This window comes from Lissotriton helveticus, chromosome 7 (assembly GCF_964261635.1).
Source record: "Lissotriton helveticus chromosome 7, aLisHel1.1, whole genome shotgun sequence".
Taxonomy (NCBI): Eukaryota; Metazoa; Chordata; class Amphibia; order Caudata; family Salamandridae; genus Lissotriton; species Lissotriton helveticus.
Window position 1 is genome coordinate 1,029,016,032 of NC_136068.1, and position 27,205 is coordinate 1,029,043,236.

The 27,205-nt window shown below is 47.9% G+C and overlaps 1 protein-coding gene across 1 annotated transcript in view; it reads left to right on the forward strand.

Annotated features, from left to right (window-relative positions):
- The window catches only part of FASN (fatty acid synthase), a 160,728-nt gene that overhangs the window by 34,356 nt on the left and 99,167 nt on the right, over positions 1–27,205 (forward strand). The window contains exon 3 of the mRNA XM_078653765.1: positions 24,568–24,720. Coding sequence (XP_078509891.1) covers positions 24,568–24,720 — 153 coding nt within the window. The remainder of the gene's footprint in view (positions 1–24,567; positions 24,721–27,205) is intronic.

The following is a 27,205-nucleotide window of genomic DNA, read 5'->3' on the forward strand; positions in this document are numbered from 1 at the left end:
TTTTCTCCATCACATCCACAATCTCTGGATTTTAAGCCTAGCCCTAGGGTTACTCAAGCCCTGCATTCACCTTCAGGGTACGTGTGCGAAACATGATCACAGGCTGCTGTCTTCCTAAGCTGCCACATTCTGAGCTGTTTGTTGTTATGTATATGGATGTATAGTACAAAAATCTCAGAAATGCTGGATCCGGCGCTTCTGTCAGTTTATTTGTTTACGTTTTTTCTGTGTAGAAACAAATGTTTCCAATTGCAGTCTAAGACTGTGGGGTCACCACAGCAATGACCCATGAGTCTCACATGAGCCTTAGGCCTGCAGCAGGAGGATGCTACCTATTACATTGCCAAGGCAGGCAGAGCGCTGCAGCTGTGTACGGCAGTCTCAACGCAAGGGCTGCATTCACCACAGCACTGCATAACCCCATAGGAACTTTATATATGCGTGACTTATGCATTTTACTGCGGTGGTATGGACACCATCAATAAAATGCGTTAGTCTAACCCCTGGTGCATGGTACTTGACAGAGCTGACCGTGCACTATTGTACAACAGGACAGAACCCCACACATACATCTATCAGAGACAGGACAGGCCATTCATTAGCTATTGCAACATCCAGAACCCTCGTCACCATTGGTTGCTTTACGAACATACCCTTCTTCCACAAAATGGACATACCTGCGTTCCTCTAAGTAGTGTAAGCGATTCTGTACAGCCTCTGGTCTAACCCACTAAACACTATGCACATCCACTCATAATCCATTGAATTTGACACATTCACTTGTTATGAGAGCAAACCCATTAACATTAGTTAGAGTGCACTCTTCACATCCTAAATCCGGCCTTGGCTAAAGACCTCGGAAGTGCATGGAAAATCAACCATAAGTTCCGGAAAGCTTGGCGATGTCATACAATTACTAGATTGTGCACATACAAAACGGAATAGTACAACAGAATGCTGGCAGTCCAGTTTGTAGGAATTTTGATAGCAGACTGTTCTTGGTGACTATGAGTATGGCAGACTGTGAGTGGGCATTCTAGGGGGTGAGTTCCTGGAGGAGCCTTCACTCCTCTCCTAGGTAGAAGAACATTCACAATGATGTCTTCCTGCCTCCGCCATCTTTAACTTAAGGGAGCTCAGAAGTGGTCATCCTTCTTCTGTACTCCTCTGTACTCTTCGAAGGCATATGGCATTAACAATGAGACCCCACAAGGATCAATCTTGTCATCCTTTCGGTTCAACATGTACATGTATCCTTTTGCCCTTTGCACAATTGCTCCACCAAGCAGGGGTATGATTTCACATGCATTCTTATGATGTTTATCTTTAACCTAGCTAGTGCACAAGATTCTTAAATCAAAAGACAAATCCTTTCATAGGCCCTCAACATTGTCAGGGGATCAGTGGCCGTCAACTTTATTAGGATGCACCTGACCAAAATCTTAATCTTAATTACCTTCACTTCACAATTCACCTTATGGTGAGATAAAATGGACAGACCCCAGATCCTTTGGCAATGGTGTGGAATTTAGGAGTTCTCTTGGACAGCACCGCGTTGTGTGATGGATACCTCTTTCTTCAACCTTTGCTTTCTAATAAAGATTCTCCATTTATTGACCACTTTTTTTGCATATGCTAGTGATGAAAGCTGTAATTCATCCATATCTTGATTTCCTAAGGAATTCATTACAGGTCTTCTAAAAAATTTCCCCATCCTTGATCACTTTTGGCATATGCTAGTCATGAAAACTATTATTAAGTCACATCTTGTCTGTGCTAATTCAATCTATCTTGAATCCCCAGACAAAATATTAAGTCAACTGCAACTTGATTTAAATTCTGTAGCATGAGTGCTTTCCAAAATCGACCAGTAAATCACGTGTTGCCAGTTCTGTGATCTCTTCACTGCTTACCTGTTTGGTATTGGGTAGCCTTATAGGTCCTACCAATTGTCCTAAAATTCCTACACCTCAGATTACCCTCCTTTCCTGCAAATGCATGTTCTTTCTCTGTCATCATGCTTGTCATATTGTCAAATCAATTCTTGCTTGCCACCGCTAGGACCATAACGGTCCTAGCAGAACGGAGACCATTCCTTTTCTGCAGCAGTGGCCAAACGGTGGACCTCTCTTCCTTTGATTTTCTGTTTTAAAGGCCCGCAGAAATCGGGTTTTTTTCTGGCCTTTTTTCCTGGCCCCTATTAGGTTTTAAGGTTGTTTCTTCCTAAAGTGGCAAGAAGGATTTGTGCATGACTGCTCTACAAATGAATCATAACATAACATCCCTTATGTTCACAGTCCTCGAGCTCTCAAGATTTAGAATTTTTTAGGAGTTAATACTAAGAGAGTAAAGCGTGTCTTACTCTAAAAGAAAAATGTCATCAAACCACAATCCAGAATGAGTTGGAAAATACATAGGAACAATGAAGCCAAAACTACACAGGAGGTGGCAACAGTGAAATAACAAAAAGCGCTCAAAATGTAAAATGAACTCAAAACATTGATAAAAGTGATGCATGCCATGTAGTTACCGTGAGAGACAGTTCTTTCCAAAATTCATCTAAAAATAGGAAATGTATCTAGAAGTAGTAAAGCAAAACTGTGCTGTCTGCTGGCACCCGCGGTACAAAAGGGGGTGGTGATGGACGGAGCATCCGAACCAATCAAACACTCACACCCAGTCAAAAGATCTGGGTTTAATCCTTCACCGTTCTTTAGCCCACTCCACCACCCCAGTTCAGACATGGCTATATGCAAATCAGTCTGACCCTGTGCCTCATGGGAACAGTCCAGCCCGAACTGCCAAGCCATGCCTTCCCTGGACCGGAAACAAGCTTCCGAGGACCGGTTTCTGGCATTACAGCCGTCTTCAGCCCGGCTTGCTTGAATCCAGTGGCAAAGTGAGCAAGGGACTCACGTCTGAGCATACCCTGCCACACTTATGGCGGCCAAAAGCGGTACAAAAGGGGGTGGTGATGGACGGAGCAGCCAAACCAATCAAACACTCACACCCAGTCAAAAGATCTGGGTTTAATCTATCACCGTTCTTTAGCCCACTCTGCCACCCCAGTTCAGACATGGCTATGTGCAAATCAGTCTGACCCTGTGGCACCCAGCATCAGCTAAGAGGGTCTCAGATACACTAATCTAGTCTTCCAGACTTCAAGAAAAGAAGCCTTCAGATCACATCAAGTGACCACCCCTATCTCACAAAGAAGAGATCAGGCTTTCCCATTGTTCTCAGTGTAGGCACCCTGCTGCAAAGTACCTATCGGTTTGCTAACTTTCTCTTAATAGTCAGCCGAATTTCTATAACATTAAAATCCATCAGGTACATTTTATTTCTTGCCTCCTCTCTTGGTGAAAGCTTGATCTCATGGAGAGAGCTAATTCCCAGCCCACACCACTATAATATGTATTAAAATTAATATTCTTCTGAGAAAAGGGGAAGGCAAAGTGTACAGCTTCACCATGGAAACAGTTTGTAAAACATATTGCTTTTTTGTATCTTGTGGTGTTCTTTTAAGTCTGGCCCAGAGACAGGTGTATCTGTCTTGCCAGCCTCATGTTTTCAAAAAAGAGTTATATATTTTTCCATTCACTAGCAACCACCTTAACCCATCCATATCCACAAACATATTAACACACTCACAGCAAATTTATTGTACTCATTTACTACATACAAACTAAACCATTTTGTATTGTCTCATCAACCACTACAATACCCCACAAACCACACCTGTACACTTTTCTACCACACAATGGCAACATCACTCTCCCACAAAACACTCTGTCCTATACCACTGACAAATCCACACATCACCCACACAAGACAAACCCATTCTATACATAACTTGAATCCACCCAGACACACACTCCCTGTTCATACAAGGCACCAGCTCTACCCTCTACTTACTCCTAACAAACCCCTTTCTGTCGCCACCAAACCTATACTCAGCCCTCCATCATTTCATTCACAGACACCTGTCTCCTCTTTTTACCAAAAGCACACAATCTAACAATCCTTACACTCCACTCCACCACACATATTACCTCTTTCAGCTATCAAATCTAGCACATACACTCATAACTCTCCATCCCATCTCACACACCATACACAATCTTGTCCAAAGCATATCACCATCCTCATTACCATTCAACTCCCAATCATCAAAAATGCTTTACATACAAATCCTTTTAAAAAAAACACTGTATCATCATCTCTTCTCACTAGTCCACAAAAACAAAACTTAACACACACACACCAGTGGAACAAAACATAACACACACACTAGTTCATAATACATTACATCACAAACAAAAAAGATACACCCACTCCCACTTTCCTGACTACACAGATAATACACATCCTAAACCATCTTTACTGCAAGCTTTCTCTCCTCCCCTACACCTAACAAATACACCACCACAACAACTCTCATTCAACCACCTTTCATCCATTGCACAGTTCAGAGCCTTACAACATGACTTGCATGATGTACCATCACCCCTAACTCATGCGCCATCCAGCCTAACACACGCAAACAAAATAAACAACATGCTACTCTTCACAACTGTGCATCACCATCTCTATTACACCAGAAGGCTACTTTTCGAAAACAACACAGCTTACCAACTCCGTCTCACCCACCATCTCCACCATCTACAAAACAGGTCCATTTAAAATGCCTTCTAAGCCTCCGGGACGAGGAATACAATACAGAAAAACAACTCTATTGCTATCAGCATGCAGCTAATGCCAGCACTAATAACACACCTGCTACAAGATGAAAAAAATACTGCTCACTCTTCTACAAAACAAAGTCACACCATCACCAAAACACAATCTCTAAACTGCCTACTAATGTATGCTTGATCACTATCTAAAAATGTACGACCTACTCACTGACACAACCTTTCATGCTCTTCATAACTGAATCATAGTTGGGAGATGACATGGCTCCAGTGTAGTGTCAAAATATCACACAAAATTGTATAGGAAAAAGTGGAGGTGGCCTAGCTATTATATTCAAGCAAAAATACCGCACAAAGACCGTCTCCTTGGGAGACAGACGTTTGTGGTAACGGCAGCCAGACTTTGGAATGCCCTTCCACTACAGATCCGGTCAAGTCAATCCCTCTTTCCATTCCGAAAACGGTTAAAGACCTGGCTGTTTAATCAGTAAACTTATCCTGATCACTCAGTAACCTCTTTTTCCCAAGAGTCATGTACAGAATCTTTAGCGCCGAGACGCCTACAGGCATTTGTTCGCGCTCTACAAATGTCAAAAATAAATAAATAAAATGTAAATAAAGCTGACAATGTCTCCATACAAGTTTGTGAGACCCTCTTCTCCAGGCGCAACCCTACAACATCTTCTTCGTGGAACTTCCTTCCCCTTTACAGAACTACACCTAGCAATGCAACATTCCTAGCCACATTTCCAGATGCAGTTTCAAACCTGATAACATTTATACTCAAACATATGTATTCTTGGTGACCTCAATATTTGGTTTGACAAACCCACTATGCCCCACCCAAAAACCATTATCACTGGCCTCAACACACTGAACCTACATCAGATCATCCACAAACCCACACACATTGCAGGCACTTCCTAGATTACATTTTTGCAAATCCAGAACTAATTACCTATCAAACGATGATTCCAGTCACATGGACAGATCACCATTTGCAAGCTTTCCACCACAAAACACCACAAAACAACACACCTAAAACCACCTGAAATGCATCCGCCTATCGACTCTGGAGCAAACTCAATTTTTAACACTTAGAAAAATAACTAACACCCAACACAGATCTAGGCACATTAAACTCCATTCAAAAACAAGACGAGTGGCTACAGGAAGCCTTTGATGTCCTAATACCACTCAGAACAATAAAACAGGACAAAAGAAAACAGGCACCTTGGTAAAAAACAGAACTAAAAGAGATAAAATACCAAAATAGGAAGCTGCGATGCACCTGGCTCAAAACAAACCTCAATCAAGACAAGCTACACCTACAGAAACTTAACAGATTATACGGGTCAGCAATCAAAAAAAGCTAATGAAAAAAGGTACTATTCAGACATAGTTCAAAATGCTTAATGTGGCAAATAAAGAATGTTATCAAATTCCCACAGAATTTAATGAACCTAAATGCAGAGAAGGAACTAATCCCATTACTCAAGAATTCAAGGACAAACAGGCAAATCATTACACAACCAAAGCAGATACATTGGACTCCTATTCAAAACAAAGGAAAACCACCAGCACTAACCCCTTTCCCCAAAAAACGTACAAGAGTAGGCTACCTCAGCCATTGCATTCCTTCAAACAAATATCACAAAGTGAATTTATAGATCAGGTGAAATCAAGCAGGCCTGCCGGCAGCCCTTCTTACCGTTGTCCACCGCACACTTTCAATAACATTCTTCTAACTACCTTCCCTGCCACACCAGTAAGAAGAATCATCCATAATTCCTTAACTACGAGAATCTTTCCAGAAGACTTTAAAAAAAGTCTACTTATGTCCATTATTAAAGAAAACTAAACTGGACCCACTTAGCCCCGACAACTACAGACCAATTACAAATATACCTTCCTGGGCAAACTGATAGAAAGAGCATCATTCGCCCAGATGTCACAATTCATTGAAGATAACTCTATACTTTCCGACTTCCAAACAGTATTCTGTCCAGGAAGAGGAACAGAATCTGTCCTCATCGTCATCTGGAATGACCTCAAGAACAATGTCTGCCTTTGACACTGATGACCATGACACTTTAATACACAGACTCAACAAAGTTGGCATAGAGGGAAATGCTATTGACTGGATCACATCCTACCTTTAAAACCAAACAAATGTCATCCTTTCTCCCCTTTTCGTATCCAAACCGTACTTCATAAAAGCAGGGGTCCCTCAAGGCTCTGTCATCTCACCCATGCTTTACAACATCTACATGAAGTAATTACTGGCAATAATCAATTAATTTCAGCTCACATGCAATGACTATGCAGATGGCACACAAATACCCCTTACACTGCACGGCTTTATTACTTGTATCCTTTAAATGCTTAAATTTCAGACACGTCTTTTATTTTCCTTATATTAAGCACTCCAAGAGAGTGTATGTGTTTTCCAGTTGTCTTCCCAGTGTACTTCTCTTCCCCCTCCATGCTCCATGCTGCTCTCTCTCATCCATGTGCTCTCACCCCGTCTCCTCCTTATCGCACTCGCCCTCGTTTGCTTCTCCCCACACGTTGTATACTTGCCCATGTGCTTCTTCCTCCCAGCTCCATGTTGCTTCCTCTCACCTGTGTGCTTCTCTTCCCCGTGTCATCCGTATTGCTTCTGCCTCAGCCCTCCATGTGCTTCCCCATCCCACTTTCTGTGTTTCTTCCCCACCCCACCCCACATTCCGTGTTTCTTCCCCCACCCCACATTCCGTGTTTCTTCCCCCACCCCACATTCCGTGTTCTTTTCCCACCCCACGTTCCATGTTTCTTTTCCCACCCCAGCATGACGTTTTAGGCATGAAGCTTCTGGCCACGTCATAGGTTTTTTTTTCTCTCCTTTAGCAATGCTGCACAGCACTGGGGAGGCTGTAAAACATACCTAAAAAACATTGGCAAGTCCTACAGGTCCCAAAGGCACGACCGGTTAGCCTTGACAATGCTTTATTTATTATTACTATTATTATTTTTCACAGCAGGCTGGGGTTGGGATCATAGCTTTGAAACAAAGGCTGGAATGCCTCAAGTGATTAAGGCCACTTGCTCAGCCTGTTCCGGCTTTCAGTAATCAGCCCTCAGCCGCGGCCTGAGGCTGATAGTCTGAACATCCTGCGGATAATGCAGGGAGAAAACCTCGTCCACAGTCACGGCCAGGAAGGACTGTTGTGTTCCTGGCTCCCTCCTCGACCAGGTCTTCGGCAAATGTGACATCATTCAGACTGGTCACATAAGTATATGTACACAGATGACTTTGTTTTCGAAGAGTCTTTTACATATATAGATATATAAAGATATATATAGATATACACACGTGTATATATACACACACACACATATATGTGTATATATATAAATATATATATATATATATATATATATTTTCACTCTTTGTGGAAAAATATATATATATTTTTTTTTTATATATAATATATATTAGAGTCTCTGAGCCTGACAACAGCAGACCCATCTCCCCCTAAGCCCTGAAGGTCAATGCTGCTGGGGACCACCCTGTAGGAGTCGAGAACCACCCAAATGCAAAAAGAAATGATTTTGAAGCGAGGGTGGTCTTCCTAGTCACTCTTCAAAACCATTTGTTTTGCATTGTTCATTCGTATAGTGCCAAAGTGCTGCAGGCTAGAAGTGGGGCTAGACTAGCCATCCGCAACAAAACTGAGGGCTAGCCCCGGCTCTTCCAGCCCATCGGGATAACAGGTTGGGCCCAGTGGCGCCAGACATGTAATGTTATGCCATGTTAATGAGTTTTCTACAGCAGGCGGGTACTCGGAGTGTCCAGGCGCTACTCAGACATCAGGCCTGCGTCACTGTTCTTTCCCTCAAGCACACGCTTGTCACTCTTTGTCAGACTCTTGGATAACACACCCTCACACACAAGACCCTCACTTTTGCCTCTATGACCCCCACTCTCTAGTACCTTCATCAGTCTCTGTCTCTCACAAATGTCACTCATTGTCGGACACACACACACACGTAATTGTTCCACACACATACAAGGAGGCACTTCTCTGAAGGTCATCCATACACCACTTCCTGTATCTTTTTCTCTATTTCACAAACACACACCGCTGTCTTCAAAAACGTGCCACACTCAGGCATGATAATGTTTCATGCAGACGTACCTCATTCTCACTCCTATTCACTTATACACCATTCTTTCGGATCCTCGCGCACCACTCTCTCCCTCCCTCACACATGCCCCTCTCACTGTCTTTTCCTTTCTCTCAAACGTTGCTGTTTCTGTCCCTCACACATGCACTCAGCGCCCTCTCACTTCTTTCCAGTGTCAGTTACTGAAGGTCTCAGCTGTGTTTGTGGCTTTGCTGCTGTCACTTCTTACTGGTGACCATGAAGCACTTGTGATCTCCCAGATACTCCTGATGTCTCCTGCTCCATTGCTGGGCGTTGCTACAGTAAGGGATGCTTGAAGTGGGTCTTCAGCTGGCTACCACTTCAGGATATCCGGTTAGTTTCTCGCGAGTCATTGCTGGCCTCAAGTGCTCGAGCGCTATCTCCTTAGGTAGGGATGTCTCCATAAGGACTGTAATCCAAACAGTCAGTATTTGAAACCTAGCCTTGATACACTATAATGTGTAAACGTTCACTAGTAGTTTTGAGGCTTTACCTTCTCTGCCAGGTTTCTCCGCTACTCTACCTTCGAAGGTGTCGAGTTAGAGAAGGTGGTGTGGAAAGTGTGTGATGATACTGGAGACTAGTGGAATCTGTTCCTGTTCTTGGTTGTGCGCTCTCACATTTTGCTTGCCTTAGATTAAAAGAATGGTCCTAGGCTTTTACTGTGGTGACGGGTGACATACCGGGTGTTTCTTATGGTTTCTGGCTGGTTGTCTCTTGGAACATGCTAAAGGTTTCGCTTGACCTTTTTACCCTCCACTGCATTAGGTTATTCTCTCGTGTGGATCTTGCATTACACCTTATCCACCTTGCCATTGGATTATAAGTATATTTCTTTCAGGTCCCTGGTTTTCTTTATCATAATCACAAGCTCCTTGTTTGCCACTTTGTTTTGTTATTTATTTATTTGTTTTGAAAGTGGAAGCTTTGCCCATAGGGGCTTTATTGTGATAACAACATAGTAGGTGTTTGCCTATACAATCCCACCACCCACCTCACTCTGTTATTTGTCTGAATTCTGATTGTAGCTTTTTTCAAAATATATATTTATTGTGGGAAAGATTGAGCTTCCGACCTCTTTCTTCATATCTGTAACCTTCCGGTCACACTCAGTGATTGAGCGAACATTTGATTTAAGCCTTGGTCTCAGGTGTGTTAAACACGCCTGTGCATGTCTTCGCTTCTCTACTATTATGGTAGCTGTGGTTGAGAATCGTTTCTTGATTTTTTTTTTAAATTGTAGCCTTTTAAAATATTTTTTTTGCATTAATCGATGGGATGGTGGTTGGAGAGTTGGTTGCGACTTTCTTGAAAGGCGTCTTGCATTCCATGTTTCTCATATAATGTTAGCGCTTGCTTTCTGTTATGGGGTTTTATGTCTGGTTTTGGAGCTGTTCACTTTCCAGCCGGATGGGGGTCTTGATCCAAAATTACTTTGGTGGTGTAGCCAAATGAGCAGACCGTTAAGTTGGCTGCTGTAATGCCCTTGATGAAGCCTGTCATCGGTCACCACTCACTTCCCATCTCTTTTGATTGTCACTTTAATCATGTAGTTTGTCTAAATAGCCTTGTCCTTTGGGTTTGGTTCGATGTGTTAATTATGCTGTTCACGCTTGAGGTTTTTTAACGCACTCTCTTGGCTGATGGATTATTTAGAGGGTTTTGTTTAAAGCTGCTTACTTTTTCTAAACTGATTTAAACATTCCTCATTCTGTTTTTCTTTTATACAGTTGAATAACAGGATATTAGGTTACACTGTAAATTTATTCACAGTGTGCTTTCTCCTCACAATGTTTATTTAATGCCTTCATTAACTCGGCTTTCAGTTCCTCCTGTCAAATATTTTTCTTTTTTAATGCAGCCAGACAATTACCGTTTTCACTTGCTACTGTTGAACATTGGACTTCAAACATATTATCTTCGTTTCATTTACCCCTCTCCAAGATGGCCGCCTAGCACAAGCCTTCTTCTGCTTGAACATTTGAAGAGAGATGTCCTGCCTGCAGGCGCCTGGCTTTTGCAGGCTCCATGCACAGCACAGCTGCTTCCTGTGGTGTTAGCTTTCTAGACGCTACCGGCCTGCGTGTGGCGTAACACGCGCCGGCAGTCAACGCGGGACAGCGCATGCGGGAACGGCTGTTCGCGCACGTCAGAGCCCGGCAGAGCGCGATCTCTAGCAGACGCCCGGCGCTCTTCCCCATAGTATATTTGTAATTAAATAAAGTGATTTCCCCCCTTACACCTGCCTCGGAGTGATCATTGAGGTGTACTTGTGCACCTCTACAGTGGCGACAAGGAGTGGGATCTGTCCACTCTACAAAAAAAAAAATAATAATAGTAGAAATAGTACCTGGTGAGACAAAGGAAGTAGAGGCACAGGGAAGCCCAGGACAAAGATCACCCAGGCCACCTACCTGCAGAATAAGGAGGAAAGAGCGTAGGCGCTACAAAACCGAAGGGAAGAGCGTGGCAGAGGCGCAGAGAGGAAATCAGGCGCATTGACAGTCGGAGAGCCTAGAAGCAAGGCAACCTGCGCAGAAGCACGGTAGGAGCACGCAACCACCCCCACCAAGGGCCCTGGCTGAGAAGGGTGTCCACGAGGGAGCAGGAGGGAGCGCACCTTGCTCCACGACGCCGCAAGCAGAAAGCGCCAACGCACCTGGCAGCCCCAGAAGTCAGGGAGGGAACAATAGCGCGCCGGGCAGCCCCAGAAATCAGGAAGAAGGGCCAGAGAGACAGGTCAAGATGAGCAATCAAGCATCATCACTCACAGCACCGATCCCGTTCCTACCCAGGCCAGGAGAACCACAGATGAAGTGGGAGGACTGGAGGGAGTACTTCAAAAACTACTTAGAAGCCCTGGAGGATGAATCAACTGATGAATTCACTCACGCAAGACGGAGACGGATATTGCTGCACAACCTGGGCCCGGAGGGCATAAGGGTGTTCAAGAACATTGCGACGGCGCCACTACAAGCAGTTGACGCAGATGTCTTCAAACAGGCCTCAGATGACCTAGACGCCCATTACCGCCCAGCTGTATGCGTCTCCATAGATAGGTTCAACTTTCAGCAAAGGAAACACGGCGGCGGAGAGTCAGTTGACGACTATGTGGCAGCCTTGAGGAGACTAGCAGTCACGTGCAAGTACGGGGCACTGGAAGAAGACTTTATCAAGGACCAGATAGTAATGCACACCACCAACAGGAATGTGCAGGGCAAGCTATGGGCTCACGGTGAGGCAACATTGAAAGAAGTAATTGCAATGGTGAAAAAAGCTGAACTCTCCAAGCGATGCGCAGAGGCCGCGAAAAAAGACAGTGCGCAAAGAGTCATGGTTAACAAGATTGATGATACGGAACCATCGAATAGATACAACATGGCGCCGGGAGACAACCGCGGAACCAGCAAATAGGCGGGAAAACCGGGACAAGCAGGAAAACAGTCCTCATTTACCAAATCAACGTGCTATAGGTGTGGAAGTGCGAACCATGCAGCCCAAGACAAACGCTGCCCAGCTTTTCGTGCGAAGTGCATGTTCTGCGGCCTGATTGGCCACTACGAGAAAGTGTGTCGGAAGAAAGAGAAGAAGACGATGGTAAAATACATAGCGCACCAACAGCAGGATGAAGGCGCCGAGGAGGAGTCAGACGAAGACGACGGAGTGTTGTGCATCGAGGAGCAAGTACTAGGCATCGACACTCAGCGGTCTGACAAGCCGAGAGCAGACATGTTAATAGGAGGAGTAAAAATCAGGATCGCGATTGACTCTGGATCCCCGTACACCATTGTGCAGAGATCGGTGTGGGAAGAGGAATTCAGACCGAGCCTGGGCCCACAGCTAAACCCACCGGACATCAGGCCAGTGTCGTACACGAGCAACCCGATCCCCATAGTGCGATACCGGAGCCTGAAGTTCGAATTCAGAGGGAGAACAGCTGGGATGGAGAGACCAGGGAGACTTGGGGATCAAGCTAGACCCAGGAGGCAAAGAACAGGTGCTGCTGACAGACAGTGAACAATGGCCAGACCTGGAAAGGGTGAGAAGAGAATTTCCCAACGTCTTCGGTGGCAAAGTGGGCAAACTGGAGAAGTACATGCATCAAATCGTGCTCAGGGCAAACTCCCAGCCAGTGTCCCACAAGGTCCGCAATGTCCCCATTGCAGTGAGGGAGGCGGTCCAACAAGAACTGTCTCGACTGGAAGAACAAGGGATCATTGAGCCGATCGACAGCTCAGAGTGGTTGGCTCCCTTGGTGGTCGCCAGGAAACCCAATGGCAAAGTGCGCCTATGTGTGGACTTGCGCGAGCTGAATAAATGCTTGGTGGTAGAGAAGTTTCCCCTTCCTAGGATAGAAGAAATGCTGGCGGGAACCAGGGGAGTGAAATGGTTCTCCACCATTAACCTCACGTCAGCATACCACCAGATCGACCTACACCCGTCCAGCAGGAAACTGACGTCTTTCATCACCCCCTACGGTTGTTATCAGTTCCACCGGATGCCCTTCGGGCTGGCGTCTGCCGCGGCGGTATTCCAAAAGCTCATGCATCGCCTGTTCAAAGATGTCAAAGGCATCCAGTATTTCCAGGACGACATCCTGGTAATGGGGATGGATCGTAAAGACCACGACACCAAGCTGGACAAAGTGCTGAGCGTCTTACAGGAAAGAGGACTCCCGGCGGAATGGGAGAAGTGCAGATTCGGAATGACGTCCGTCACCTACCTGGGGCACGAAATAAGCGGACAAGGGATCACGCCCAAGAAAGACAATGTGAGAGCAATCTACCAGGCCAGAGCACCTAACACCAAGGATGAAGTACGGTCATTCCTAGGAATGGCCGAGTACTACAGAAAATTCGTCCAACACTTTGCAACGAAAACGCACAGATTACGACAACTGATAAGAGACAAGGCGTCGTTCCAGTGGGATGACGAGGCTCAGAGGGAGTTCGAAGAGCTGAAGGAGAACATCAGCCAGGCCGTACCATTGCAGGGACATGACCCAACAGGAGTCACCATCCTCACCACTGATGCCAGCGAAAAAGGCCTGGGAGCAGTCCTCGCCCAACAGAGAGACAACAATACAGTTGAAACACTCAGCTTTGCGTCCAGAGCGCTGTCACACACTGAACAGAAGTTCAGTGTAATAGAGAAAGAGATGCTGGCGGTTGTATGAGCCATGGGAAAGTTCTGGCAGTTCCTGTGGGGCACGAGGTTTCACCTACAAACCGACCACAAGCCACTGGTCAAGGTGCTAACCTCAAGCGGACATGCCACGGCCACCCCGCGGATTGCTAAAATGACTCTCAAACTATTAGAGTACATGTATGACGTAGAGTACATCCTGGGTACACGCAACAAAGTGGCGGATTATCTCAGCAGGGCCTCAGCCATGGAGGATGCACCCACGCCTGCAGAGGAGAATGAAGAAATGGTAGCAGTAATGGAAGACATGGAGAAGGCGATCAGCATACAAGAATGGGCACACGCATATAGAAAAGATGAGACCTTGGAAGAAATCAAGAGGTACCTGGTAAATGGGTGGCCAGAAAAGAAAAAGCTAAAGGAGGTGCCCAGGAAACTGTACGAAGTGAGAGAGGAGTTATCCATGAGTGACTCAGGAACATTTCTGTACCGTGGGGACAAGGTGGTATCCCCAGAAGAGCTGATCCCCACATTGCTGAACCAACTGCATGAAGGTCACCTTGGCATAGTGAAGACCAAGTCGAGGGTGAAGCAGATGTAGTGGTGGCCAGGAATGGATATCATGATCGAGAGACACGTCAGGGACTGCAACCAATGCCAGGAGTCAGACAAGGTGCTCAAACCGTTGAGGCCAGCTTTGGGCAGTTTCGAACAACCCCGTGATCCATGGGAAGATCTAGCTGTCGACATCCTAGGGCCGATATTAGACGGACAAGGAACTGCCAAGTACTTGTGTGTGCTGGTGGACAAGTATTCCAAATGGCCAGAAGTGCATGTGCAGGAAGAAATGGACTCGGAGGTAGTCATCAAATTCCTCACCTCGGTGTTCCTAAGGGAAGGCATCCCAAGGACTATATTGACAGACAATGGCCCGCAGTTCACATCAGAGAAGTGGCACAGATACACAGAGAGGAACGGAATCAGGTCCAAGCACACCTCAGTGTATCATCCAGCCAGCAATGGACAGGTGGAAAGGTTTAACCGAGTTCTGATGGGGTCAATTCAAGCTGCCATAATGCAAGGAAAAGACTGGGAAACAGAAATTCAAAGAATGCTGTGGGCGTATAGAATTACTCCCACTGCAACAGGGTACAGTCCCTTCCAAATCCTTAGAGGCAGGCACCCGTTCACGAAGGACAATGTAGTATGGAGAGAAAAAACAATCACCCGTAAGTGGTCGCCTGCTGTAGTCCAGCACAACTTGGAGAAAGCCCAAAGAGTGTACACTGACCACTACAATCAAAGGAAGAGAGTGAAGAACTCGACGTTGGAAACAGGGGAATGGGTGAGAGTTAAACAAGCAGTACTGAGGAAGAAGGGAGAAAGTAAATACAGCCCACCTCTACAAGTGGAGGAAGTGTACAGCAGAGCAGCCCTCCTTAGTGACGGTAAGGTGTGGTCTCAAGATCGCATGGCTAAGGTAAACAAGATTGTGAAATGGCCGGAGGAGAAAGGCAACTGCATTTCTGTTCAAGGACAAGAAGGAGGAACTGAAGAAAGAGAGTCAGTGGACGAAAGTCTGGGAGGTGGAGATGCGTGCATGGAAAGTGAAGATCTGGTTAAGACTAGTGTGAAGGGAACACCAGCAAGGGAAGAATCGACACCTGGGAGATTGGGACATGGTCAAGTGAGAGAAAAGGTAGAGAGCCCCGCTCCTGAGGTGGTCCGTGGAGCCTCCACTCCGGTAAGACGCACGCGCGCTGGGAGAATGGTAGTCAGACCTTCACACCTCAGAGACTTTGAGTGAGATAACGATGAACATTGAACTGTCAAAATCCTTTGTGTAAAAAGGGGAGATATGTGGTGTTAGCGTTCTAGACGCTACCGGCATGCGTGTGACGTAACACGCGCCGGCAGTCAACGCGGGACTGCGCATGCGCGAACGGCTGTTCGCGCGCGTCAGAGCCCGGCAGAGCGCGATCTCTAGCAGACGCCCGGCGCTCTTCCCCATAGTATATTTGTAATTAAATAAAGTGCTTTCCCCCTTACACCTGCCTCGGAGTGATCATTGAGGTGTACTTGTGCACATCTACACTTCCTAACCCTAGGTAGCCCTAGACCTCAAACAAACTGGCAGGACGGCCGACATGTTACATTATCTGTGACCTGTTTCTCGCACTCCAAGGGCCTAGTCCCCGGAGCCCCTAGTTCCTAGAGCTGGCTGTGATACAGGCTGATTTGAGTCTTCGATTCAAGGAGTCGAGCAGCAACTCACTCCTCCAACGATACTCTTCTCTTTAAGGACATACTTTTTGATATAGATTTGTGAATGCCTCTTGTGCCATTAGTAAACCAAATCCCTTTAAAAATGTAGAAAGTGACCGTGGTAGATGTGACGTACTTCTGGCTCTGTGATTGTGTGTGGGAGGCATACAAAAGACGTGGTTAAGAAAGTGTGTCTTGCTCTTTCCCCGAGTTGATTTTGAGTGTCATGTTTTCGTTATCAGACTGGTAAATAGAAATGCAGTCTTCGCGCAGATTATTTTACACAAGAAGTTCCTTTGCGTGAGGTTACTCCTACACGCGCTGTTACAAAGCTCAAATCATTTGCCCCTGAAACGAAGCGTAGACACTGGCTTTGACAAGGTTTAAGAGAAGAGCAGTCAAAGAAAATATATTTAATCTATCCTTAAAATGTATTTACTTATTTCGAAAGGAGGACACTAACAATATAGAGAACACAGGATAGTTTAAAAAAAATGTCAATATGATTGAGAGAAAATATAAGTTTTAAATGTTTTCCTTCACGCACATGGGTGATAAGTGCACTCGCGAATGTGTGACACCTCAAGCCAGTTCAGATTTTTTACCCAGCAGGGGTTTACAATCTTACACTTAAAGTTTTATAACAAAAATTAACATGAAAATCCCAGCGTGCAAAATGCTGGACAAATGAACAGGACTCACTGAATCTGTCACATGAAATGGGCCACGATATTGTTTCTCCCTATTGTACATCAGCATATACCCTGTTGTACATCACCCTGTGGCCCACAGTGCTGCTAACACTCGTGTTCATCTTGGCGGATGGAAAAAGGGGGTGCACCTCGCTGCATTTTGAACAAGGCCCAGGGGCTCTGCAGCAGCCGCTGTGCAATAGGTGGTGCTGCTGATTGGGATCTACTATGAGCAGGCTGCTTGCATGAGGGGAGGGGCATTAATTGTGTATCCAGCAGTATAGCATCGGCATGGAACAATTTTAATCAACATAATATTTTTGGATTTTGATGGATGTTTGATTGTGCATTAGGCTAATCACAGCAATTGTTACCTGCAAGGTTTATATATGGGAATATTGTATTGGTGTCTTTTTTAAACTGTAAATAATCAAAAATTAAACAAGCACTTTCAACGCCAATGTGTTTGGCTTGCATTTTGAGTACTGATTAAACATAAAAACACTGCTGTTATGGAAAAATCAAAAAACATATTTCTGTCTGTGTGGCATGTGTCTATGATATAAAGAACGTAATATGCAATGATGCAGTGTACGTTTTCTGATGTGAATTAGTCCATCATTCATTGCAAGGCAAGCACTCTATAGGAGGCATCATGATACACTGAATAGCCAATAACATGAGGTGAGATAGAATTACTCCTCTGGACGGCCAAAGCACACTATCTGTATAATTTATAGAACTGGTCAAAATAACTCATGTAGACATTTGTAAAGCCAGAACTAAAAAAAACTTTAGGCCACTGCTCCACGCCATCCTAGTTCCATACTGCAGACAGCCCCGGGTCTCTCAAAAGTACATCACCCAGTATCCCCTGGTGCACTCACTCACTCAGGCACTTCACCCAGTATTTGACTACGGGATATCACTCAGGGCACCTTTCATGCACATCATCAAGCAGGCATCAGAGGTGTATCACTTGTGTCCCCAGGTGTACATTATCCTGTACTTCGCTGCAGCATGTCACCATACGCCCTCTTGATGTACATCACCCAGTGTCCCCTGGTGCACTCACTCACTCACTCAGGCACCTCACCCAGTGTTTGACTACGGGATATCACTCAGCGCACCTTTCATGCACATCATCAAGCAGGCACCAGAGGTGGATCACTTGTGTCCCCAGGTGTACATTATCCTGTACTTCGCTGCAGCATGTCACCATGTGCCCTCTTGATGTACATCACCCAGTGTCCCCTGGTGCACTCACTCACTCAGGCACCTCGCCCAGTGTTTGACTAGAGATATCATTCCTAGCACCTTTGTTGCACATCATCAGGCAGGCATCAGAGGTGGATCACTTGTGTCCCCAGGTGTACATTATCTTGTACTTCACTGCAGCATGTCACCATGCGCCCTCTTGATGTACATCACCCAGTGTCCCCTGGTGCACTCACTCACTCAGGCACCTCACCCAGTGTTTGACTACGGGATATCACTCAGCGCGCCTTTCATGCACATCATCAGGCATGCATGCACCAGAGGTGGATCACTTGTGTCCCCAGGTGTACATTATCCTGTACTTCGCTGCAGCATGTCACCATGTGCCCTCTTGATGTACATCACCCAGTGTCCCCTGGTGCACTCACTCACTCAGGCACCTCGCCCAGTGTTTGACTAGAGATATCATTCCTAGCACCTTTGTTGCACATCATCAGGCAGGCATCAGAGGTGGATCACTTGTGTCCCCAGGTGTACATTATCTTGTACTTCACTGCAGCATGTCACCATGCGCCCTCTTGATGTACATCACCCAGTGTCCCCTGGTGCACTCACTCACTCAGGCACCTCACCCAGTGTTTGACTACGGGATATCACTCAGCGCGCCTTTCATGCACATCATCAGGCATGCATGCACCAGAGGTGGATCACTTGTGTCCCCAGGTGTACATTATCCTGTACTTCGCTGCAGCATGTCACCATGCGCCCTCTTGATGCACATCACCCAGTGTCCCCTGGTGCACTCACTCACTCACTCAGGCACCTCACCCAGTGTTTGACTAGAGATATCACTCCTCGCACCTTTGTTGCACATCATCAGGCAGGCATCAGAGGTGGATCACTTGTGTCCCCAGGTGTACATTATCCTGTACTTCACTGCAGCATGTCACCATGCGCCCTCTTGATGCACATCACCCAGTGTCCTCTGGTGCACTCACTCAGGCACCTCACCCAGTGTTGGACTGCGGGATATCACTCAGCGCACCTTTCATGCACAACATCAAGCAGGCATCAGAGGTGGATCACTTGTGTCCCCAGGTGTACATTATCCTATACTTTACTGCAGCATGTCTAATGCGCCCTCTTGATGCACATCACCCAGTGTCCCCTGGTGCACTCACTCACTCAGTCACCTCACCCAGTGTTTGACTACGGGGTATCACTCAGCGCACCTTTCATGCACAACATCAAGCAGGCATCAGAGGTGGATCACTTGTGTCCCCAGGTGTACATTATCCTGTACTTCGCTGCAGCATGTCACTATGTGCCCTCTTGATGTACATCACCCAGTGTCCCCTGGTGCACTCACTCACTCACTCAGGCACCTCACCCAGTGTTTGACTAGAGATATCGCTCCTCGCACCTTTCATGACCATCATCAGGCATGCACCAGAGGTGGATCACTTGTGTCCCCAGGTGTACATTATCCTGTACTTCGCTGCAGCATGTCACCATGCGCCCTCTTGATGCACATCACCCAGTGTCCCCTGGTGCACTCACTCACTCAGGCACCTCACCCAGTGTTTGACTACGGGATATCACTCCTCGCACCTTTGTTGCACATCATCATGCAGGCATCAGAGGTGGATCACTTGTGTCCCCAGGTGTACATTATCCTGTACTTCGCTGCAGCATGTCACCAAGCGCCCTTTTGATGCACATCACCCAGTGTCCCCTGGTGCACTCACTCACTCACTCATGCACCTCATCCAGTGTTTGACTAGAGATATCACTCCTCGCACCTTTGTTGCACATCATCAGGCAGGCATCAGAGGTGGATCACTTGTGTCCCCAGGTGTACATTATCCTGTACTTCACGTCAGCATGTCACCATGCGCCCTCTTGATGCACATCACCCAGTGTCCTCTGGTGCACTCACTCACTCAGGCACCTCACCCAGTGTTGGACTGCGGGATATCACTCAGCGCACCTTTCATGCACAACATCAAGCAGGCATCAGAGGTGGATCACTTGTGTCCCCAGGTGTACATTATCCTATACTTCACTGCAGCATGTCACCATGCGCCCTCTTGATGCACACCACCCAGTGTCCCCTGGTGCACTCACTCACTCAGGCACCTCACCCAGTGTTTGACTACGGGGTATCACTCAGCACACCTTTCATGCATAACATCAAGCAGGCATCAGAGGTGGATCACTTGTGTCCCCAGGTGTACATTATCCTGTACTTCGCTGCAGCATGTCACCATGTGCCCTCTTGATGTACATCACCCAGTGTCCCCTGGTGCACTCACTCACTCACTCAGGCACCTCACCCAGTGTTTGACTAAGGGATATCACTCAGCGCACCTTTCATGCACATCATCAGGCATGCACCAGAGGTGGATCACTAGTGTCCCCAGGTGTACATTACCCTATACTTCACTGCAGCATGTCACCATGCGCCCTCTTGATGCACATCACCCAGTGTCCCCTGGTGCAATCACTCACTCAGGCACCTCACCCAGTGTTTGACTACGGGATATCACTCTTCGCACCTTTCTTGCACATCATCAGGCAGGCACCAGAGGTGGATCACTTATGTCCCCAGGTGTACATTATCCTATACTTCACTGCAGCATGTCACCATGCGCCCTCTTGATGTACATCACCCAGTGTCCCCTGGTGCACTCACTCACTCAGGCACCTCACCGAGTGTTTGACTACGGGGTATCACTCAGCGCACTTTTCATGCACAACATCAAGCAGGCATCAGAGGTGGATCACTTGTGTCCCCAGGTGTACATTATCCTGTGCTTCGCTGCAGCATTTCACCATGCGCCCTCTTGAAATACATCACCAAGTGTCCCCTGGTGCACTAACTCACTCACTCAGGCACCTCACCCAGTGTTTGACTACGGGATATCACTCAGCGCACCTTTCTTGCACATCATCAGGCATGCACCAGAGGTGGATCACTTGTGTCCCCAGGTGTAGATTATCCTGTACTTCACTGCAGCATGTCACCATGCGCCCTCCTGATGTGCATCACCCAGTGTCCCCTGGTGCACTCACTCACTCAGGCACCTCGCCCAGTGTTTGACTAGAGATATCATTCCTAGCACCTTTGTTGCACATCATCAGGCAGGCATCAGAGGTGGATCACTTGTGTCCCCAGGAGTACATTATCCTGTACTTCGCTGCAGCATGTCACCATGCGCCCTCTTGATGTACATCACCCAGTGTCCCCTGGGGCACTCACTCACTCACTCACTCACTCAGGCATCTCACCCAGTGTTTGACTACGGGATATCACTCAGCGCACCTTTCATGCACATCATCAAGCAGGCACCAGAGGTGGATCACTTGTGTCACCAGGTGTACATTATCCTGTACTTCGCTGCAGCATGTCACCATGTGCCCTCTTGATGTACATCACCCAGTTTCCCCTGGTGCACTCACTCACTCAGGCACCTCGCCCAGTGCTTGACTAGAGATATCATTCCTAGCACCTTTGTTGCACATCATCAGGCAGGCATCAGAGGTGGATCACTTGTGTCCCCAGGTGTACATTATCTTGTACTTCACTGCAGCATGTCATCATGCGCCCTCTTGATGTACATCACCCAGTGTCCCCTGGTGCACTCACTCACTCACTCAGGCACCTCACCCAGTGTTTGACTACGGGATATCACTCAGCGCACCTTTCTTGCACAGCATCAGGCAGGCACCAGAGGTGGATCACTTGTGTCCCCAGGTGTACATTATCCTATACTTCACTGCAGCATGTCACCATGCGCCCTCTTGATGTACATCACCCAGTGTCCCCTGGTGCACTCACTCACTCAGGCACCTCACCGAGTGTTTGACTACGGGGTATCACTCAGCGCACCTTTCATGCACAACATCAAGCAGGCATCAGTGGTGGATCACTTGTGTCCCCAGGTGTACATTATACTGTGCTTCGCTGCAGCATGTCACCATGCACCCTCTTGAAATACATCACCCAGTGTCCCCTGGTGCACTCACTCACTCAGGCACCTCACCCAGTGTTTGACTACGGGATATCACTCAGCGCACCTTTCTTGCGCATCATCAGGCATGCACCAGAGGTGGATCACTTGTGTCCCCAGGTGTACATTATCCTGTACTTCACTGCAGCATGTCACCATGCGCCCTCCTGATGTGCATCACCCAGTGTCCCCTGGTGCACTCACTCACTCAGGCACCTCACCCAGTGTTTGACTAGAGATATCACTCCTCGCACCTTTGTTGCACATCATCAGGCAGGCATCAGAGGTGGATCACTTGTGTCCCCAGGAGTACATTATCCTGTTCTTCGCTGCAGCATGTCACCATGCTCCCTCTTGATGTACATCACCCAGTGTCCCCTGGGGCACTCACTCAGGCATCTCACCCAGTGTTTGACTACGGGATATCACTCAGCGCACCTTTCATGCACATCATCAAGCAGGCACCAGAGGTGGATCACTTGTGTCCCCAGGTGTACATTATCCTGTACTTCGCTGCAGCATGTCACCATGTGCCCTCTTGATGAACATCACCCAGTGTCCCCTGGTGCACTCACTCACTCAGGCACCTCGCCCAGTGTTTGACTAGAGATATCATTCCTAGCACCTTTGTTGCACATCATCAGGCAGGCATCAGAGGTGGATCACTTGTGTCCCCAGGTGTACATTATCTTGTACTTCACTGCAGCATGTCACCATGCGCCCTCTTGATGTACATCACCCAGTGTCCCCTGGTGCACTCACTCACTCAGGCACCTCACCCAGTGTTTGACTACGGGATATCACTCAGCGCACCTTTCATGCACAACATCAAGCAGGCATCAGAGGTGGATCACTTGTGTCCCCAGGTGTACATTATCCTGTACTTCACTGCAGCATGTCACCATGCGCCCTCTTGATGTACATCACCCAGTGTCCCCTGGTGCACTCACTCACTCAGGCACCTCCCCCAGTGTTTGACTAGAGATATCACTCCTCGCACCTTTGTTGCACATCATCAGGCAGGCATCAGAGGTGGATCACTTGTGTCCCCAGGAGTACATTATCCTGTACTTCGCTGCAGCATGTCACCATGCGCCCTCTTGATGTACATCACCCAGTGTCCCCTGGTGCACTCACTCACTCACTCAGGTACCTCACCCAGTGTTGGACTGCGGGATATCACTCAGCGCACCTTTCATGCACAACATCAAGCAGGCATCAGAGGTGGATCACTTGTGTCCCCAGGTGTACATTATCCTGTACTTCACTGCAGCATGTCACCATGCGCCCTCTTGATGTACATCACCCAGTGTCCCCTGGTGCACTCACTCACTCAGGCACCTCACCCAGTGTTTGACTACGGGATATCACTCCTCGCACCTTTGTTGCACATCATCAGGCAGGCACCAGAGGTGGATCACTTGTGTCCCCAGGTGTACATTATCCTGTACTTCGCTGCAGCATGTCACCATGCACCCTCCTGATGTACATCACCCAGTGTCCCCTGGTGCACTCACTCACTCACTCACTCAGGCACCTCACCCAGTGTTTGACTACGGGATATCATTCTTCGCACCTTTCTTGCACATCATCAGGCAGGCACCAGAGGTGGATCACTTGTGTCCCCAGGTGTACATTATCCTGTACTTCGCTGCAGCATGTCACCATGCACCCTCCTGATGTGCATCACCTTGTGTTCCTGTTGCACATTATGCTGTGCTTAGCTGGTGTGCCTGTGTTGAACAGGGCTATGTGTGACTGTTGGTCTGTGTGCTTTGATGCCTGGACGTTTATTGGTCCCTGTCCAGGAGCGGCTTTTTGTCTCTTCGATGTTCTGAGAAAGGGTGTTAGTGGGTGTGTTGGTTTGAGTGCGTCCATATGTAGTGCACATGTATGCGCAGGCACATTACAAATGCAAAACCTGTTGACTCTGTCAGTGCTCCTTTTTACACAGACATCTGCATATTTAAAAAATATCGTATCTGCACCCTGCAGCCCACGCAGGGAAGAATCAGTAAGATGCACCGGAGCTGCACGCACGTCACACAACCCAAGCTTTTGTGTCTCACACCGACACTGGCTAATGTGTGCACGTACAGCAACCACGTTCTGCCTCTCTGACGCTCACCGCTCCTTCCATGCCTGGTTCTTGGTGTGCTTCACAGAGGGGCCAAAGATTGAATGGGCAGGTGGTTTTCACTTGCCTGCTCCCACCTGAGGTTTTAGTCACAGTAGTGGGCGGTGTGAGAAGGTGCCAGTCAGTGGTGACATCTTCTGATTGAACTTTCCAGCCACTGATAGGGAACTGGTCTGGCAGTGTGCGTTATATCAAAATGTCTCTTCTTTTAGGACTCTATGGGCTTCCCCTGAGAAATGGAAAACTTAAAGACATCAGCAAATTCGACGCATCCTTTTTCGGAGTCCACCCAAAGCAGGCGCACACCATGGACCCACAGCTGCGCCTGCTGCTGGAGATGTCCTATGAAGCCATCCTGGATGGAGGTAAGCAGAGATATGTCGCAGCGACAGGTGAGGGACATGGACCTGGTGAAGGCCCCTCAGGGTTAAGAGTGAAGGTGAAACACATGGTGCTGCAGATGCCTCTTAGGATTCATAGGGCGGAAGTGAACTGCACCAGCGGCAGCGATGCCTCCGTGGTGAGGGTTGGGAGAGGGGAGACATAGTGTGATGTAGATAGGCCTCTCGGGCTCACTTGGATGGAGTGAAAGGTGCGACCTGGTTGAGTAATCCCATGGCTAAGAGTGTCTGTAAACCTTTTATTTCTGGGGAGGGGCCTCAAAGGGTTTAGGTTTGGCAGGGAGCAGGAAGGTGTTATGTTGCTCCTGTCGATGGAGCAATGAGGAGGCAGACTAGGCTTTCAGGGGGGAAAACGCTTTATTTATATATCACTCGCAAGGAGAGCGCCGAGCGTGTCTCGCGCCGACGCTCCGCTGTAATCTGCGCGTAGCTCCGTGATTCTCGTCTTCGCGCGTTGCGTCATTACGCAACCCGCGAAGACTAGAGCGACTCTACAGAAGGTACAGTGGAAAGGCCTCACAGAGATTTAGGTTGGAGGTGAGCAGCAAAGTGCGTGAAAAGGCCTCCGAGGGTTTACCAGAATGCTGAGATTCTGCAAGGGGCTGTGAATAAGGCTTTTAGACCCTAGAGGAGGAGGTGAGAGGCAATATGCAGGAGAGAGCCACCCACGGACTCGTGGCTAACACCCCTGTTGGTCACTGCCAGTCTAGTCTTTCTTAAAGGAACCCTAGATAAAGAGTGTGTCGGAAGGTACAACAGTGAGTGAGTATGGGAGCCTGTGTATGTAATGAAACCATGGTACTGGCTCCACTGTTGCAGTGTTCAGTGGGGTTCTAGTACTGCACCCTCTGCCAGTGACAGTAATCCAGGGGGTCTACCACTGCAGCTGTAGTATCGGCTCCTCAGTTACAGCGATGGGAGAGTGGTTCCAGCACTGCAGGGCAGCTGTAGTATCGGCTCCTCAGTTACAGTGATGGGAGAGTGGTTCCAGCACTGCAGGGCATCTGTAGTATCGGCTCCTCAGTTACAGTGATGGGAGAGTGGTTCCAGCACTGCAGGGCAGCTGTAGTATCGGCTCCTCTGTTACAGCGATGGGAGAGTGGTTCCAGCACTGCAGTGCAGCTGTAGTATCGGCTCCTCAGTTACAGCGATGGGAGAGTGGTTCCAGCACTGCAGTGCAGCTGTAGTATCGGCTCCTCAGTTACAGTGATGAGAGAGAGGGTCCAGCACTGCAGGGCAGCTGTAGTATCGGCTCCTCAGTTACAGAGATGGGAGAGAGGGTCCAGCACTGCAGGGCAGCTGTAGTATCGGCTCCTAAGTTACAGCGATGGGGGAGGGGTTCCACCAGTGCAACTGTAGTATCGGCTCCTCTGTTACAGCGATGGGAGAGTGGTTCCAGCACTGCAGTGCAGCTGTAGTATCGGCTCCTCAGTTACAGCGATGGGAGAGTGGTTCCAGCACTGCAGGGCAGCTGTAGTATCGGCTCCTCAGTTACAGTGATGGGAGAGTGGTTCCAGCACTGCAGGGCAGCTGTAGTATCGGCTCCTCAGTTACAGTGATGAGAGAGAGGGTCCAGCACTGCAGTGCAGCTGTAGTATCGGCTCCTCAGTTACAGCGATGGGAGAGTGGTTCCAGCACTGCAGGGCAGCTGTAGTATCGGCTCCTCAGTTACAGTGATGGGAGAGTGGTTCCAGCACTGCAGGGCATCTGTAGTATCGGCTCCTCAGTTACAGTGATGGGAGAGTGGTTCCAGCACTGCAGGGCATCTGTAGTATCGGCTCCTCAGTTACAGTGATGGGAGAGTGGTTCCAGCACTGCAGGGCATCTGTAGTATCGGCTCCTCAGTTACAGTGATGGGAGAGTGGTTCCAGCACTGCAGGGCATCTGTAGTATCGGCTCCTCAGTTACAGTGATGAGAGAGAGGGTCCAGCACTGCAGGGCAGCTGTAGTATCGGCTCCTCAGTTACAGAGATGGGAGAGAGGGTCCAGCACTGCAGGGCAGCTGTAGTATCGGCTCCTAAGTTACAGCGATGGGGGAGGGGTTCCACCAGTGCAACTGTAGTATCGGCTCCTCTGTTACAGCGATGGGAGAGTGGTTCCAGCACTGCAGGGCAGCTGTAGTATCGGCTCCTCAGTTACAGTGATGGGAGAGTGGTTCCAGCACTGCAGGGCAGCTGTAGTATCGGCTCCTCAGTTACAGTGATGGGAGAGTGGTTCCAGCACTGCAGGGCAGCTGTAGTATCGGCTCCTCAGTTACAGTGATGAGAGAGGGGTTCCAGCACTGCAGGGCAGCTGTAGTATCGGCTCCTCAGTTACAGCGATGGGGGAGGGGTTCCACCAGTGCAGCTGTAGTATCGGCTACTCAGTTACAGCGATGGGGGAGGGGTTCCAGCACTGCAGTACAGCTGTAGTGTCGGCTCCTCAGGTACAATTATCAGGACAGGGAGGT